This window comes from Solanum pennellii, chromosome 6 (genome assembly GCF_001406875.1).
Source record: "Solanum pennellii chromosome 6, SPENNV200".
Lineage (NCBI taxonomy): Eukaryota > Viridiplantae > Streptophyta > Magnoliopsida > Solanales > Solanaceae > Solanum > Solanum pennellii.
In genome coordinates, this window is record NC_028642.1 from 58354795 (window position 1) to 58373589 (window position 18795).

General features: G+C 36.0%; 3 protein-coding genes across 11 annotated transcripts in view; 1 reads left to right on the forward strand and 2 right to left on the reverse strand.

Moving 5' to 3' along the window:
- LOC107023869 (factor of DNA methylation 4-like) overlaps positions 1 to 3133 on the forward strand; it is a 43458-nt gene extending 40325 nt beyond the window's left edge. For both annotated transcript variants that reach the window (XM_027917823.1, XM_015224688.2), the window contains exons 3-7: positions 148 to 329; positions 641 to 709; positions 800 to 1087; positions 2157 to 2360; positions 2433 to 3133. In XM_027917823.1, coding sequence (XP_027773624.1) covers positions 148 to 329; positions 641 to 709; positions 800 to 1087; positions 2157 to 2360; positions 2433 to 2663 — 974 coding nt within the window. In that variant the 3' untranslated portion in view covers positions 2664 to 3133. The remainder of the gene's footprint in view (positions 1 to 147; positions 330 to 640; positions 710 to 799; positions 1088 to 2156; positions 2361 to 2432) is intronic.
- A 593-nt stretch (positions 3134 to 3726) lies between these two features.
- Positions 3727 to 5844, reverse strand: LOC107023870 (expansin-A6-like). The gene is made up of 3 exons (XM_015224689.1): positions 5608 to 5844; positions 4985 to 5303; positions 3727 to 4564 (listed from the first exon to the last, which is right to left on the reverse strand). Exons 1-3 carry the CDS (start codon positions 5759 to 5761, stop codon positions 4255 to 4257), a joined length of 783 nt encoding a protein of 260 aa, XP_015080175.1. The 5' UTR covers positions 5762 to 5844; the 3' UTR covers positions 3727 to 4254.
- A 4517-nt stretch (positions 5845 to 10361) lies between these two features.
- Positions 10362 to 18306, reverse strand: LOC107023843 (adhesive plaque matrix protein-like). 8 transcript variants are annotated; one of them, XR_003578925.1, is made up of 4 exons: positions 17865 to 18306; positions 16766 to 17550; positions 11538 to 15077; positions 10362 to 11130 (listed from the first exon to the last, which is right to left on the reverse strand). XR_003578925.1 is itself a non-coding variant. In XM_027917812.1 (2 exons), exons 1-2 carry the CDS (start codon positions 17051 to 17053, stop codon positions 11961 to 11963), a joined length of 3405 nt encoding a protein of 1134 aa, XP_027773613.1. In that variant the 5' UTR covers positions 17054 to 18306; the 3' UTR covers positions 10362 to 11960. The 8 variants fall into 8 exon arrangements, 1 of the variants encoding a protein (XP_027773613.1); XR_003578924.1 differs by having other exon boundaries at positions 11538 to 11626; positions 11725 to 15077; positions 16766 to 18306; XR_003578928.1 differs by having other exon boundaries at positions 10362 to 10981; positions 11091 to 11130; positions 16766 to 18306.
- Between the last annotated feature and the right edge of the window lie 489 nt (positions 18307 to 18795).

Here is an 18795-nt window from a genome sequence, read left to right on the forward strand (position 1 = left end):
TACATAGTATATGTATCTCTATCTTATTGCTTCACTTTTAACATAATGCTAAAAGATACATCTGGCAAAATTTGTAACTTGTATCATGAAGTTGTGCTCATTCTTTTGCTGTGTTCCTCCTCTAATGTTGTATGATCTGTTTACCAGAGATGGAGATGATGCGGCATAAAGCGTTCCATCAGCTCGATGATGTTATACGTGAGCATGAGAAAAGCAAAATGCAACTTGAAGCTCAAAAACAACAATTGATGCAACAAGAACTGGAATTGAGAAAACGTGAAGCACTGAATGAGAGTGAGAAGAGAAAGCTTCAGCTCCAGAAAGAGATGGTAAAAAAGAGGCATACAGAAAATTACTTTATTTTTTTTTGCAGGTGATGCTTCAACAAAGGGAAAGTAGAGATGATACTCTTTGGGTCTCTAAGATACTGCAGTTGTTCCTTTTAAAGATGTTTAGCATAATTTTTATCTGATTTAAAGGAATTTGAATTATTCGAGCATATCCAGTGTGGTTAACACCGCCTTTCTGCTAACACTTTGCTTGCCTGATAATATGGTTACAGGAATTAATTCGAATACCAGGTCCGTAGATGTCTTCTGATGCTTTAGCCTGATAGCCATTTGAAATTCTTTAACTGCAGAATGAAAGGGCAATATTGGAGCAGAGAAATGCAGATGAGAAAATGCTGCAATTGGCTGAAGATCATAAGGTGTGTTGTGCTATTTTGGCTTAATACAGCCTCTTTGAATACAGAATACTCCATAAGTTTTAGCAATTGACTTTGAGCTTATCCTTGCAGAGAGTAAAGGAACAACTTCATAAAAGAATAATTGAACTGGAAGCGAACCTTGATCAGAAGCAAGCACTACAGTTGCAGATTGAGCGCTTAAGAGGTTCAATGGAAGTGATGCGACTCATGAATGAGGAAGGCGACGTCGAAGCTAAGAAGAAACTGCAGTCAATTCAAGAAGAAATCAAGGAGAGTGAAGAAGAACTTGATAGCTTGGAAACACTGAATCAAGCTCTAATTATAAAGGAAAGACTTACAAATGATGAGGTGCAGGAAGCCCGTAAAGAATTAATCCATGTGAGTATTTTACCTTTTTAATTCATCTTCATAAATATTTGTTTATAATGAAGCAATGTGATTTTACTCTACGAAAATTGGAGGTAAATATATATGCTTTAGATAGGTTTTGGTTACTTTATTCTTGTCCACCAAAGTAACACGCATTTCTATTTACCAGCACGAGCAGTGAATCCTTCTATTTGTTAAGGAGTGAGTACACCATAGATCTGCCTTTTAGGAAGTCGAGCAGACGCTTTTCATTCTTCACGCATTTGCTTCAATGATAATTGCCCATTAATTAGTTTGTATTGGGATTCAATCTAGAACTACATCTTCACAATCAATAAAATGCTCAGCAGTGTTAAAAAGAAGAAAAAAGAATAGTGCCAGGACATATTGGTATTTGCTAGCAAGATCCAGTGCCTAGATGAATTCTTTTAGCTGCCGTTCCACTGCTTGAAACAGTATGCCCACCTACATTATGTGCCTTTGTCATTGACAAGTTTGTATCTGCTAAAAGTGTAAAATTCTCTCAATAAAATTCTGGAGATATGCATTACAGAGGAACCTTCTGGAGATGGTAAATCTAACTTGGTAGTTTATTTTACTCCTAGAATTGTTTTTCCCCTCCATGTATGCCCTTGCTTTAATCAATGTAATTTTCTACATTCATGAATCACGATCATAAACATTATTTTTTTGGTCATTTGAATTATCATACTTGTTTGGTTTATCATACTTCTTCCTCTTTAATGTTTATTTCCAGAGATTCTCATTCATGATCAGCCAAAGCTTGCTAATAAAGCTCATGCATTAAATTGGCATCTGAAAACGTTTGCAGTAGTAGCTGCAAGCTGTATATTTTTAAATGTACGTTGCTTTTATATCTAGAATAAAGGAATAGAATTACAGACCTACAAATCAGCCTCCATGATTCTAAAGTTTATAAAAGTATTTGTGTAACATGAAAAGATGATTTCAGTCTCAACCTGCCAACCAGTACTGTATGAACAGCAATTTTATGTGCAATCTTCATTTCTTTCCCTTTGCTCTAGTTAATTAGTGCTTTCAATTTTTTTTCACGCAGGGTTTAAGGGAGAGCCGTGCTTTTATCGGTGTCAAGAGAATGGGGGAACTTGATGGGAAGCCATTCCATGCTGCTGCCAAAAGAAAATTTAATCCTAAAGAAGCAGCAGAGAAAGCAGTGGAGATATGTTCGTTGTGGGAGGATTACCTGAGGGATCCAAACTGGCATCCTTATAAGATTATCCAAAAGGGTCATACTGCTGAGGTATGTACACTTTTTAACTATTATTACATATATTCTTTGTTTTTGTTTTTTGAAATATCTACTTGTGCTTAGGAAATAATTGATGATGATGATGAGAAATTGAAAGAACTAAAGGCCGAATATGGTGATGAAGTTTATCAATCTGTTGTAACTGCGTTAAACGAGTTGAATGAGCATAACCCCAGTGGCAGGTACCCAGTACCTGCGTTGTGGCATTACAAGGAAAAAAGAACTGTGTCATTGAATGAAGGAGTTAAACACATAATGAAGCAGTGGAAGGCCCATAAGAAGAAATTAAGATAAAGCATTTGACTAAAGTTTGAGGGGAAAGAAGTAGGAGAGTTGATTGTCCTAGTATTAATCCTAGTAGGCAAGCTGAACTATTAATAGGAGTTCAGATTCTGCAAAAACTTCATTAGTTTTGCTCTAAATTTCAGACGAGACAGTTTGTTCTTTATCTGCTGCTTTCTTTTGTCATTAGATAGATTGCAGCTTCAAGTATTGTGTGAATTTTGAGCACAAACAGGCAACAGGTAGAAATAAGCATTTGATAGGACAGAGAGCTATTTTACAGAGGAATACTCTGTAATTTCACAGCACACTGCTGTCATTCTCTTCATCATCAAAGCCTGTCCATTGGTTTTTCAGGAATATTGCCTGATTCATCTTTTTCTCACTCATTTATACTGTGATTCTTTGTTTCTTTTTATTGGCTAAGTATTTGTGTAGATTGAGTAAATGATTTTATTGGTTATATTGATCTCACTTCTCTTCGTTATTGTGTTTCCTACAGAAGACAATGTTTCTACTTTCACGAGGTAGGGGTAATGCTACCTACACTCACTTTCTTTAGATCATAGTTGTTGGATTATTAGTATATGGAGTAAGAGTTTAATTGGAGATTTGATGACCCCCAAGTAAATATGATTATATTGTGGAACGTGCAAATCTCTACTCAATTATCCAGACATACACAATTTCTTGTGCTTCATGGATGTCTATACCTTAAGAGTTGAAATAACCTTTGAAATTCCCATGAAATTGTGCTCTCTGCTGTCCCTTCATAAAGTCTACTTGGGAATTGCGTATTATAGTTTAACAATGTAATCCTATATGTAATAATAAACCGATTTAAAAGGGCTAAAAAAAAGGATTTTACGTTGGAAAATGTATGTGTTATTATCATGTAGAATTCACTTATAAGACTACAAATTTATCCTGGGATGTTACTTACATTCCACTACTTTTAATGGCTCAACTTCCTCCCATGAATTTCCTTTTCAACAAATGAGAGCATGTTTAAATGCCAGAAATTGTCCATTTAAAACACAGTAGCTACCAGAAATGGATTATTCGCAATCAAATTGGAACAAAATTTCAACTACCAAGATATATATTTTCAATCAAGCTTACTACAAATTACTGAAATACAAATAGTGAAATCACATTTACCTCATGAGGATAAAAAAGAGGACATTCATCAAATCAAAGTATACTAAAACAGTAACAACAAAACAAGTAGAATAACCGTAAAATAGATTTCATACTAAATTATATAGTCCTAATAGAAGCTGCGGGCTACATGTTTTTGCAGCCGCTTCAGCTCTTCTCTATCATCTACGCTTCATCCCTTCCCAAATCCCTATTACAATTTCTCCACAAAATTCATCAATCCTTCCCCTTTCACCTCCAACAAAAAAAGGTCCAAAAATATATAAAAAAAAGAACCCCATTACCAGAAAAACTTCACTTTTCCATAATCCCAATTCCAGAAAAAGCATTTTCTTTTTCTAACTACTTTCACTATCTCCCAAAATACCCATTAACAACCATAGTCAAACAGACACATATAAAAAAAAATTACTACTACTTTTTTTCTCACTTTTCACACTATTTAAACTCTGAAATTCTTCCCAACAAAAGTTTGACCAAATTGCCAATGTGCAGGTGCTATATTCCATGAAGTAGAGCTCCTTCTATCACCAGCTCTAACCCTAAATGAAAGTGACTGACCAAACAAAACTGAATTTGTTTGCCAATTTTGCCCCCAGTTCCTGCTCATACTTATCCAATTAGTTTTTGAACCTTTAATACTAAGACTCACAATATCCCCTGCACCCGCCACGTTCGTTACCAAAACCAAGTTGAAGTAACGGAAACCGTTAATTGTGAACCTTATTCCACCTTGCTTCCTACATGGCACCCTGCGTAAATAAATAGAATAACTCAGGTCAATTTAGTCATCCATATGTTACTGTAAAATAATTACAATCTACGGGTTGCTGTTTGACATTTTCCGCTATAAAATACGGACAAGGTGTTATTTATCGATCGATTAAAATATAATTACATTCAATAATTTTATAGTTATTTATCGATCGATTAAAATAATTGCATTCAATAGTTTTATAGTCCAATGGTGACAACTGTGTATTTGGTACAATAACAGATATTAATAGGGTAAAAGAAAAAAAGCATGCGAGTTGTACATTTTGGCAGGTTATTATTTCTTCTACCCAAATGAAAATGACAAAAGCAATAATTAAAAGAACCAACTAGAAAACAAACCGAAATGGGGCACACAAAAAACACAGTAACTGACAGAGAAAGACAAGGAATCTTACCGGCGATAAACGACGGGGACAATTCCGGCACGGTACTCAGCGATATGGAGGAACATAGGCATGGCGAGGTCGAAATGAGGGCGAGGAGGGTTACACCAACCGCCGTTGTCGTTTGGGAGAGCAAAGTTGGGAGGGCAGAAGTTAGTAGCAGTAATGAAGATGGAAGGACTTCCGGGATGGCACCATTGTGGGTAGTTGTCACATTTGATCTCAAAACACGCTCCACAACTCAGTCCATTGTTGAATAGCGCTGTGCTAAGTGCTCCATTGTTCACTCCGTATCCCTGACTGTATAGGTTACCATACCCACACGCTCCACCTGTAAATCCTCACAAATCTCAAAATTAGTCTAAATTTTAGTTACATTACACTTTTAGATCTACAAATTGACTTGCATTTCTCTGAAAATAAAATCAAAATGCTAGAGAAGAAGAACAAAATAGAGTAGAAATGGGGCATTTCATGTACATACACAAAAAAAAAACACGCTGCAAATGAGCAAAGACTCATAGATTTACAAATTGACTAACATTTCCTTGAACATTGAACGAGAAATAGACCAAAAATAGAGTACATTATGTGCAGAAAAAGAGTAGAAGATTATAGAGGAAACAGTGACATACCCATAGTACCAGAAGCGTCGCTTCCGCCATAAAAGGTAGCATGAGCACTCTGCCATGCTCCGGCAGTAAAAACACCAGGGATTCTAGCTTCAGCTGTTAGTAAAATTAGTGAAAAAAGTGAAGCAACACAGAAGGCCACATTCAAAAACCCCATTTCTACTAAAAACACAAGGAACAAGAAAAACTGGGAAAATGTATGAATGAAGATGAGGAGAAAGTAGTGGAGGGAAAGAGGACTACTTATGGAGGGAGCAAGGAAAGTGAATCAGTGGCAGTTGATGTAATTATAGTAGCATTACATATCCCTTTTTGGAAATGGCAGTATTTAGCAGTAAACGATAATTCAACTTTTCTTCTGTTTTGTGTGTCACACTCCAATAGAGAGTTACTTTTTGCTATTTTTCTTTTTAATTGATTAAAACATTTTGTAAAAAAATATTTTAAATAGTAAAAGCTAAAATTACTTTTACTTTTTACATGAAAACTCTGTCGCATTTACTTCCTTTTAATTTTTACAGTATGGTCCATTAAAACACTTTAATCAGAGTCTTTTCACATGAAATAAATTGAGTAAGAAAAAAATAGTATCTAATTTTAGAGTAATATTTCGAAACGGAATATTATAAAATTTATTTTTTCTATTTTAGTTATATTCAAATTTAATCATTGATAATTACTTTTACTGGCATGTTGTAAAAGCATAGGGGAACCAGGTGGATGAGTCCATTATTAATGGGCCTATGCGAAGAGCATTGTGGGCTTTTAGCGGGCCCATTAAAGAAAGGCATTTCTCGAGCCGCACGCGCGACGGACAGCTAGCACTCTACCAGGGCACTTTGGTAAAAGGTGAAAACAAACAAATTATTGACTTTTCCCTCCACAAGATATACAATCTTCTCTATCTATAATTCTATACTCTTTTTTTCAATTTTAATACTCTCTTCGTTTTAATTTGTTCTTTACTAACAAAGATCGTGGTAAGAAAGTAAATATTTTTTCATTTTAGCCGAAAGATTTCGAATTTAAGCTCTCTTCATACAAAATTGCTTATGTTAGGGAGCATTTTACCATGAAACTTTTCGACATGACTTTAAATTTAGTCGGGTTTCAATATTGGTATTGAACACCAGGTGAAAAACTAAAAAATAAAAACTAATTGTTTACCGGTTAAGCTTGCATACATTATATTCTTTTCAGATCAGATTTTGTAGGACTATATTGAGTATGTTATTATTGTTTTGACTTTGTATGAAGTTTAAATTAAAAAATATTTTTTGAATGTGATTTTACATCAAAGATATGCTAGTTTTAGACACACCATAAAAAAATAAAATTTAAAATTTTAAAAACCATAAAGAAAAGTATTATAAAATAGAGTAAAAAGAAAAGAGTATTAGCGAACAAATTGAAATAGGTAGTAATTATTTTTAGGAAGGAGAAGGGTTAAGATTGAAGAAGTTTCATGGACAATTTACATGGAAATCTAATGATTGTGTCTCTCAAAACTATTGGCTATACTCCTTCATGCTTTCTTCAAGTTATTATTAGACGCATTCATGATCTATTTTTTGATAAATTTATTGTTAAAAAAGTTGTAATAAAAATATATATTTTATTAAAAAAAGTGCAATTTCAAGATTGATATAAGCACTACATGCAAGGTAAAACTATAATTATGACTCATTAATCAGATGAGCTTTTAGTATTTTTTTGAAAATAAGTCCAAACACATTAAGTCAAAAAGTTTGATAAAGTTCATAGGGACACCTTATTTATTAAGAGGCTACAATTCGAATTGCAAATGCATGAGCTCAAATCTAATATGTCATAATTAGCTCTTTTTAAATATTCCCTCTATATTTTTTATATTTAATTTTTTATAAATAAAAAAAGAAGAAGCAAAATTGAGAAAAATAAAATATTCACCAGAGAGGAGACAATCACGGGAATTTCCTTTCTCCTTATATGTAAGGTAGAGCATACAATATTCATTCTTTTTCTTATAAACAAATGGAACTAAAATTATGAAAAATTGGGTGTAGAGAGTTAGGGGCAGAAGGAAAGAAAGCACTCTGATGAACCGACATTGATATAATAAGATAAAAATTTAGAGAGCAAATGAAATAGATACCACAAAAATTTTAAGAGTAAATGAAAAATATTTATTTAATTTTTTTTTTAGAAAAAGTACCACAAGAGTCTATCGTGAATTCATCCAATTAATTAATAAGTACATACGAATGGAAAAGTTAGAGGAACTTTAAAAAAGTGAAATATGCTTGAGATTAAGTTAGGGAAAAGTTACGTAAGTAAACAATTTAAAATATCATAATCTCTTAAATTTCTTATTAGATAAAAAAAATTATTAACATATCATCTTTGATATATCCTAATCTCCTCTCGATCAGATACATCTCTCTCTTCTCAGATAATTCTCTATCCCCTTTCGTATACGTCTTTTCCATTAGGTAATGTATCGGACAACTAAGAAATATATATGGCATCAATAAAAAATTCAAGATTTTTATAATTAGAAAAACTTTTAGAATATGTTGTAATTAGTCCCCGATATATGAAATTTGCGTACTTTATTCTTAAAATAATTTGTTCCTTACGTTCATTCTCAAATGCACTTTAATTTAGTCATCTTCAAGTAAAGAATTTAGAGAGGAAGGAAAAGGAAATATGAGCAGCCGACATTAAGGACAAACTTTAATTTCTCCAAGCCTTTGAAAATAGAAATGCTTTTGATTTTTGAAGTACAAAAATTTTAATTTTGGGAGGTGGGGGTCAATTCCTAAAAAGAAAAAAAGTGTTAATTGAGGTAATTAAGATGTAACTTCATGTTTGGAACGACGTATCTTTCGGTACATAATTAAATAATTAATTACTCTAAAAATTAGTTCACCTCGAATATTTTATTTTTGTTGTATTTTTCACCTTTAGTATTTGGAATTTTGTTAGCGTCTTTTAATTAAACTTATTGTCAACGGCCACATATAGTGTTAGGTGTTAGGTATTGTTACTTTCATTTGTACTGCTTTTACTAAAATGGCATCTTCTACAGTGTTACTGATTGGTATTCTACTAAAAAAAAGATAATCAAAGCATCATGTTATGTTGAATTAAAATGAAATGCATTTTTCTTTTTAGAGATTAAAGTTTTAAATTTATATATGTGTGTTTATTAAATTCCTTTCGTGATAGGGTAGATATATTTGACTAGTAGAGTGAACATGCTATCAAATTAAAACATTACTATACCTAACATTCAACTAATTTTTACCCAACTTCCTCTTTATCTAATTTCTAGCGTGTCTACATATATAGCTCCCGGAATAAAAATTATTCCGATAAGGTGATAATTATACTTTCACCATTTTTATTTTTTTAAAAAGTTTAAGAAAGTATTTTATTTTATTTCTGAACTTTATGATTTTAAACTAAAGAAGTGTTGAATGTATTAAAATGTCATTTAATCTTTTGGTCTTAAACATGTCTAGTGGAAAGTTAAAATTAAGGAGTTGCCAGGAAAGAAAGATACATTCCTTTTTATAATGACTAAAAGGTTAATTAAGACGAACAAATTAAAACATATAGAATATATATTCCTATACTAGTGTATATGTATCAATCATAATGCATGGACAAATTGTAGAAAATATTAAACAGCATATTTCTTGTCATATGAGTACAATGTTTTTGGATTCAACTGCATGATAAATTAAACAACAATTGCCAGTATTAGGTGTAGCCTACCAATAACAAGCTATATTGGATTTTGGATATGTGTACCCAAGTTTCATAAATGATATAACAGTCCTTCCCACTGAGATGTGCTTGTAAGTTACTAAAAGTTGTTGACTGAGAGTTATAACTAAAGTGCCCCACTACTCAAAGCAAAAGATTCAATTTTTGCACGTTAGTTACCAATATTATTAAGTTGTGAACTAATTCTTGTTATAGAAATTTGTTTGTACTTACATTATAAATGATATAAATGTGTAAATATTTCAAGCATATAATGGATTGGTGACGTTTTGATGAGACTATAATGCAAAATTTGAGTCCAAAAAAGTAAGAGTACTTCCAAAATCACCGTTTCGAATGTTATCTTTACTGTTTTTCCTAATCACAGTTAGGAGTTGTTTTTTGGGACCAATTCAATACGTGGAGAATTCTCTTTCACGGTTTCACTTTAACAGCCCCGTCCAACTTAAAGAGACAAAACTAGAAAATATTCATATGCACCCATATTTACATAAATCAAGCAATATAATTTGTGGAGTAAGTTTTTTTTCTTAAAAAACTCTCAAAAGCCCCAAAGTAAAAATCTGGATCCATACTTTATAGAGTGTTAATATGGGAATGCCTAATTGGAGAAGGTTCCAACATTGGGGTTTTGGTCATGAAAATGTTTCGTTGGGACCATGTAAGTTTTCGTAAACAGGGAGAAATAGCTAACCCTAACTCATGTACTAACTCCACGTTTACCATTTGTTTATTTTCTCTTTTGTCTTTTAGGACCATTGCATTGAATGCATTTTCATCCTGAGAGTTGAGACATGCCAACATCATCAACCTAAGGCTACTCATAACCAATCCAGGACCAAACTACCACAACTACCATCTTAAGTAACCTGCAAGTCATCAAGAGTACTTTTTTGGCCCCTCCAGTAATACTCTACTACTAAGGAGGTCTTCAGGAACATTATAATCAATAAATTCATCATAAATACATGCAATTATTAGACTGACATAATGGCAATTTACTCTGTTGAAATAGGAACTGTTCGTACATGGATAATCAAATCAAGTTATTTGTCTCTGGTTGTTTTCTTAAGGCATAAGACTACCAACCAATTAATAGATGTTACTGTACAATTTGAGAAACAAACTACCTCTTGATTAACAATTTACAATAATTTTTAAGTGCATGAGTAGCTAGAGTGATAAGGGTTTTTGTTACTCCTATCTTGTTAAGATTGCAGACTGATGAACTGAGGCTTAGACCTCGTTTAGTCATCATTATTCCCTGTATTGTGAGGCCTAGACCTCGTTTAGTCATCATTATTCTCTGTATTGTGAGGCCTAGACCACAATTTTTATAGCAGTGCCTTAACTGTCTGTTATCACCATGTCAAAGGAAGACTAGTCAAAAGTATAAGATACTACTGAAAGATCTGAGCAAATGAAGCTTCATCTATGAAATATCCTCAAGCATCTGTGGCAATAATGTCAATCAAAATAGAACAATGATCTCTCATTTGGTGAGACAGTTGAGTTCATGTACCTTCAGTTTGCTAAGAGTTGAGTTCATCTACCTTTTCCAGAAGTTTCCGAACTAGGATCAATCTTCTACAAAGGGTGTATACTGAATTTTCAAACAAACAAAAAAACTACCATTAGGTCACTTACTTTTGAGTGAGTAAACTTCCACTCTAAGCTCAGCTCGAGTCACGATCATGTAATTAAGGATCCACCTTGTAAATTTCACGGGTTTATAGAATAAGCTGTAGAATCCTGCATCAGAATTCAACACAAAAGTTAAGAAGATGACTAAGGCTGAGTAGTTTAGGTTATTAAACCCTTTGAGATTTGAAATGGACAAAATTCTGTCCAATTAGGACGGTCTCTATAAGGACCTCTACCTACAAGCTTAATCAAACTCATTCCGTAAAGAACAGAACCAACATATCTGCTCAATGAGGTGGATTATATCAAATCGACCTACCTACTGCTCTTTTTTTAATCATTAAACTCTAATGGATATTGATATCAGTTATAAGTAAGACGATGATAAGTTGTAAGAACAACATAAAAACCAGTCAAAAGATCATTATTGGTAACTGCAGTCTGAAAGTAGGAGATTTTCCATGGTGCAATCTGAAAGTAAAAGTTGGTGACAGCCATAAAGATCAAGATTAAACCTGTCTGAACGGATGTCTACTCTGCAAAAGTGATGGCAACAGAACTTTTGGAAAACAAAGGGCTACCATCTGATGAAATTTCGCTCAAACTACATAGTAAACTATCAGTATTACAGAAACACGTAAAGATTGAATCACTAAATAGTCAAACATCCAAGCTGAATTCTAGTGGGAAGAGTTACCATACCTTTGACGGAACCTAATATCGGTATACGAGTTGATGATAATGGAACGGGGGCAGAGAGTTTGGAGATGAATGGTACTCAGGAAGCATGACTGGTAGAACTGTACTCACATAATAGGCTACCAAACAGTATCAGGTCGTTAGCCTGGTGGAGGATTATATGTGGGATGTGGCGAGTACACAGGATCTTAGGAACATACAGGTTGATGATAATTGAACGCGGGCAGAGAGTTTGGAGATTAATGGTACTCATGAGGAATGCCTCTGGTAGAACTGTACTCACTGAATAGGCTACCAAGACGGTATTCAGGTCGTAAGCCTAATGGTGGATTATACGTGGGATGTGGCGAGTACACAGAATCTTGGGAGTATACGGGTTGATGATAATGGAATGCGGGCAGAGAGTTTGGAGATGAATAACACTCATGAGGCATGCCTCTGGTAGAACTGTACTCACTTAATAGGCTACCAAGACGGTATTCAGGTCGTAAGCCTGGTGGAGGATTATACGTGGGATGTGGTGAGTACACAGGATCTTGGGAGTATACGGGTTGATGATAATGGAACACGGGCAGAGAGTTTGGAGACGAATGGTACTCAGGAGGCATGCCTCTGGTAGAACTGTACTCACTTAATAGGCTACCAAGATGGTATTCAGGTCGTAAGCCTGATGGAGGATTATACGTGGGATGTGGTGAGTACACAGGATCTTGAGAGTATACGGGTTGATGATAATGGAACGCGGGCAGAGGGTTTGGAGATGATTGGTACTCAGGGGGCATGCTGCTGGTAGAACTGTACTCACTTACTAGGCTACCAAGACGATACTCAGGTCGTAAGCCTGATGGAGGATTATACGTGGGATGTGGTGAGTACACAGGATCTTGAGAGTATACGGGTTGATGATAATGGAACGCGGGCAGAGGGTTTGGAGATGATTGGTACTCAGGGGGCATGCTGCTGGTAGAACTGTACTCACTTACTAGGCTACCAAGACGATACTCAGGTCGTAAGCCTGATGGAGGATTATACGTGGGATGTGGTGAGTACACAGGATCTTGAGAGTATACGGGTTGATGATAATGGAACGCGGGCAGAGGGTTTGGAGATGATTGGTACTCAGGGGGCATGCTGCTGGTAGAACTGTACTCACTTACTAGGCTACCAAGACGATACTCAGGTCGTAAGCCTGATGGAGGATTATACGTGGGATGTGGTGAGTACACAGGATCTTGAGAGTATACGGGTTGATGATAATGGAACGCGGGCAGAGGGTTTGGAGATGATTGGTACTCAGGGGGCATGCTGCTGGTAGAACTGTACTCACTTACTAGGCTACCAAGACGATACTCAGGTCGTAAGCCTGATGGAGGATTATACGTGGGATGTGGTGAGTACACAGGATCTTGAGAGTATACGGGTTGATGATAATGGAACGCGGGCAGAGGGTTTGGAGATGATTGGTACTCAGGGGGCATGCTGCTGGTAGAACTGTACTCACTTACTAGGCTACCAAGACGATACTCAGGTCGTAAGCCTGATGGAGGATTATACGTGGGATGTGGTGAGTACACAGGATCTTGAGAGTATACGGGTTGATGATAATGGAACGCGGGCAGAGGGTTTGGAGATGATTGGTACTCAGGGGGCATGCTGCTGGTAGAACTGTACTCACTTACTAGGCTACCAAGACGATACTCAGGTCGTAAGCCTGATGGAGGATTATACGTGGGATGTGGTGAGTACACAGGATCTTGAGAGTATACGGGTTGATGATAATGGAACGCGGGCAGAGGGTTTGGAGATGATTGGTACTCAGGGGGCATGCTGCTGGTAGAACTGTACTCACTTACTAGGCTACCAAGACGATACTCAGGTCGTAAGCCTGATGGAGGATTATACGTGGGATGTGGTGAGTACACAGGATCTTGAGAGTATACGGGTTGATGATAATGGAACGCGGGCAGAGGGTTTGGAGATGATTGGTACTCAGGGGGCATGCTGCTGGTAGAACTGTACTCACTTACTAGGCTACCAAGACGATACTCAGGTCGTAAGCCTGATGGAGGATTATACGTGGGATGTGGTGAGTACACAGGATCTTGAGAGTATACGGGTTGATGATAATGGAACGCGGGCAGAGGGTTTGGAGATGATTGGTACTCAGGGGGCATGCTGCTGGTAGAACTGTACTCACTTACTAGGCTACCAAGACGATACTCAGGTCGTAAGCCTGATGGAGGATTATACGTGGGATGTGGTGAGTACACAGGATCTTGAGAGTATACGGGTTGATGATAATGGAACGCGGGCAGAGGGTTTGGAGATGATTGGTACTCAGGGGGCATGCTGCTGGTAGAACTGTACTCACTTACTAGGCTACCAAGACGATACTCAGGTCGTAAGCCTGATGGAGGATTATACGTGGGATGTGGTGAGTACACAGGATCTTGAGAGTATACGGGTTGATGATAATGGAACACGGGCAGAGAGTTTGGAGACGAATGGTACTCAGGAGGCATGCCTCTGGTAGAACTGTACTCACTTAATAGGCTACCAAGATGGTATTCAGGTCGTAAGCCTGATGGAGGATTATACGTGGGATGTGGTGAGTACACAGGATCTTGAGAGTATACGGGTTGATGATAATGGAACGCGGGCAGAGGGTTTGGAGATGATTGGTACTCAGGGGGCATGCTGCTGGTAGAACTGTACTCACTTACTAGGCTACCAAGACGATACTCAGGTCGTAAGCCTGGTGGAGGATTATACGTGGGATGTGGCGAGTACACAGGACCTTGGGAGGACAAATTCGCGGAGTATAAAGCATAGGGATGATGGTTTACAACATCCTGGAGTCCTGCTTCCACATTTACTAGCTGATATTCGTGAAGCTCTACTAATGCATCCTGTCTGGGATAGTCATAATGCTCTGCTAGAGCCTCTCCTCTGTAAATATCAGGATTTAGCAGTTTGTCCCGCCTATAAGAATCATGAGGCTCCACCAGTCGTCCCTCTCTGGAAGTATCACGATTATGTGTCATTGTGTCACATCCATAAACACTGTTTTCCCAAGTTTTGTTATGTGATTGACCAGCAGGAAGTGGTAGTGAATTTTGAGGCCAAGCTAATGGCAGCAATGGAGTTGTCACTAAATCCCTTTTCAGCAGATGTGGATGTGAGTGGTACCTAGGCTCTTCCATCCACTTAGTTTGTCGAACATGTTCAGGCTGTCTACTTTTATCCATGCGCCGCCCCTTAGTTAAACTTGTCTTGTCCATAGTACTGGTCTCTGATTTGAGTTGTACACCCGACGCTTTGCTAGCAGAAATGAAAAGCTTACACAAATTCTTCACCTATTGATTTGCCACAAATACACACAAAATGTTGGCATGATCCACCAGGAAACATAAATATTATCACCATCCAAACAAATCTAAGGATTTCCAATAAATGCAAATACAATGTGCAGATACCTGTTCAGAGGTCAATTTGCAATTAAACTTTGTCTTCGTGTAATAGTTTGTTTTAATCACTTCCCTAAATTTCTCCTCTACTAATGGTAAGCAATCATCAACAATGGAAAAACAGACCCGAATCATCAAACATATAGTTAAGACAAAGAGGGTATTCAAACGATCATATCCATGAACTGCACTAAACATAAGCACCAATACAATTCTAGAACCCAAAACCACCACCAGCCCTTACTCGACAAAGTAGTCCAATCCAAAGAAACCGAATGAAGGATAACTCCGTAAATCCCATCCATCGTACTCCTAGTCTCCCCACCTTTCACCCCAATATCAAAATACACACACAAAATATAACAAAAGAGAAGCCCCTAAGTGTCACTCATATGCTAACAACTTATGTACATGCTTCATCTAAGAAGTTTGAATTCTACTCCTTTTTTGTTTGTTTGCATACAACAGGTGGCCCTTTTTGATGCCTTCACTATAGATTTACAATATTTACCTATCAAGAAAATAAAAGCATCCATCTCTAATTTGAAGTCATAGTGCTAAACTGGAAGCAAATTATACTTGCTTTGACTATTAATAGCACCAATTCTAGTGACATAAATAGCTATTATGACTTGAACAACAAACTCAAAGAAAGATATTTAGGATCCAAGAATCAAAATTTGTTCCTCATCAATCAACCTATCTCTTCTGAGCCATTCTGCAATTAAATTAAACTGCATGTTAATTAGGTCTCCTCATATGTTCTATGATATAAAATGCAGGCTCCACAACCAAATTTAATCTCCCCCCTTCTTCAAAAAAAAAAAATGGAAGAAGTTCAGCATTTCTAACCAATCAAATTCAGCTTATCATCTTTCCTCCGTTGGCTTTGTGCCTAACTGCCTATGGCATTAATTATTATTTTTTTGTATAGAAAAAGAATCAAAGGTCCATACAAATAGTTACTATTCACTAACAAACCATCGCAGACCTGAGCATCAAACATTGAAAACCATTCAAGACGTTCCCTCGTCAAGTGTTTACAAAGCATACATAGATGCTGAAATTTACCTCCTCTCACTGTTCTCGCGTAGGAAATCAACAGATATTATAAGTCACAGCCTACTGAAAAAAAATACAGTACCTCAACAAAAATTGACTTTAACTTTATCTTCATGACTGATTTGTGAAGTAACAATGTCAACAAATTTATTGTGCGAAATCCCTTCTCAGGAACTCTCAACTTCCCTCAATTACCCCTCTCCCATCAGTCAGGAAAACAATCATTAGTCCAAGGAGGAGAACAGCAGAGACAATAGACAAGGAAGGAGGGATTTTGCTCAGAATTGGAACAGGTGGGAAAACACAGCAGCTAAATGTTAACCCTTGTTGATAATGTATTGAGGTCTTATAACTCATCCTCTACAGATCCCAGAGATGTTGTTAGCTCATTTCAATTATTGGTCAAAACCAACTTTTCTTTTGCATTTAATGACTAGCAACGTTCTTCAAAGCAAAAAAATCATAAAGCTGTAAAAAGGTGAGAATCAAAGGGACTCAAAGCACAACTAACATACCTGGGATGGGAATCGAGACTTAAATGCCTTGGGTTCAATGCTAAAACCGCCATTTTCTGCAGCTTTGTAGATCCCATACATCAATTTCAAATCAACGTCATATAGAAAGAGTTTCATCTCTTTATAAACTTTTTCAACCATCTCTCTCTTGTTTGCTGGGAGTCCCATAACCTTGTACCAATAGCAGCCCTTCTTTGTCTCAGAATTGCACATGAATATCATATCCATGCTATCAACCTGCTCAGGAATATCTCTGCGTTCACTAGACAATTTCTCAGGTAGCTTCATCTCCAGGGGTTACCTTCTTAGAGTTTTGATCATCACATGTGGAGACCAAATTTCCCATTTCTGTTCCCTTAGAATCCTGATCATTGTCACCTTTGGGCGCCAAGTTTCCACAGTACTCATTAACCTTGCCTTCAGAGGCTACTTTCTTCAGAACCTGCTTAATTTCACCCTTCCCTTCAGGGTTTTCATTTGACTCTCTCTTCCCTGTATTCCTTTCATAGATTTTTTGGTCTTTTGATTTGTAATTGCTTCCAATTTTTCTATATTCTTTTCTTCGTCATTTCCTTCATATTCATCTTTACCCAGTGAGTCTCTTTTGTTATCTTTGTCTATAACAGCAGTATCTTCATTGTTACCCCTAACATCTTCTTCCATTACATCTCCTTCGTTATCTCTTACATATTTAGCCAACATAGTTTCAGAGACAACTTTAGTTGCTTCTAGATTATTCGTCATCTTATTCATTATCAGAAAAGCTGTGTTATCGTCATCCGGAACTAATTTATCATTGATCAAACAACTATGAATTATCAAAATGAGAGATATATCTTTCCATGACACACACCGACACACACAAACATCCAGTAAAAAATAGTTTCACGAACTAAAAGAGAAGATACGCAAAATATCCATAATTAGAACTTCATCAAGCAAAAACCGAAATGTAGGAGCAAAAATAATTAGCTTAGCTAAGGCGATTCTTCAATGCAACTGTAGAAACCCTAACCTCAATTTCAAACTTAAATATATCATCTATGAAGCAATTAAGCAAAATTTGGCGAGTTCAAAGAGAAATGGAGCCGTAACTTACTTGTTGATGAAGCTGATTGAAGCGAGCACCACTACTCCAAAGATGAGCTCCTCAAGCAGATTTGAGTGTTGATTGAGTTTGTGTATTGGAAGAGTGAGGAACAGGAAATGACGCTTACCGTGTGTGATGATCAAATTTTAACCGTAATGAAGTGACGATTTCCATGGCTTTGTGGGACCACCTTCTCCATCTACGTATAATTTCTCTGGAAAACGTGGAGCCATATCATTGGTTCATTGCTATTTTCTGCCACAACTATTTCTGTTGATTTAACAAATTGACTTGCTCAAGAAAAGCCACTTCAAATTTAGCAAGCTTTTATAGTCACAAATCTCATAGCATAAATTACGTACACAAAATTTCATACAAGAGATTCAAAGAAACATTTAAATGTCACTCCTAAAAATTTTATTTGTTGCCAAAAGCAATTTTTGGACCTTTTTACAATTAAACTAGAATCTTTTCCTTATATATATATATATATGTAAGCAAGATTTAAAGTACTAGTTATAGCATAACAGAAGATATAGTAGTATATACAAACTTTTACAGTTTCTCTTATTATTCTCTTATATTTTATAATTTATCAAATTATGTCACATAAATTATTAACGAAAAGAGTTATTAATGGTTAAATGATGTTTTTACTTAAAATTAGAAAAATACTCCTATTTTACTAATAGGATTAGTCTACATGAGGTGTGTGTCTTATCAATTAAAAATAATAATGTGGAATTTTAGGTAATGAGTTTTTAGAGCATGTTTGGCTCAGCTTAAAAGCTGGTCAAACTGACTTAAAAGCTGGTTTTTGATTTATTTAGTTGTTTGGCAATACTCAAAATAACTTATTTTAAGCCAAAGTTAAAAGTTGGGGTAGGGGTGTTTTTGTTTTTTTTAGCTTATAAGCTGTTTTAAGTTAACCACATTTTTA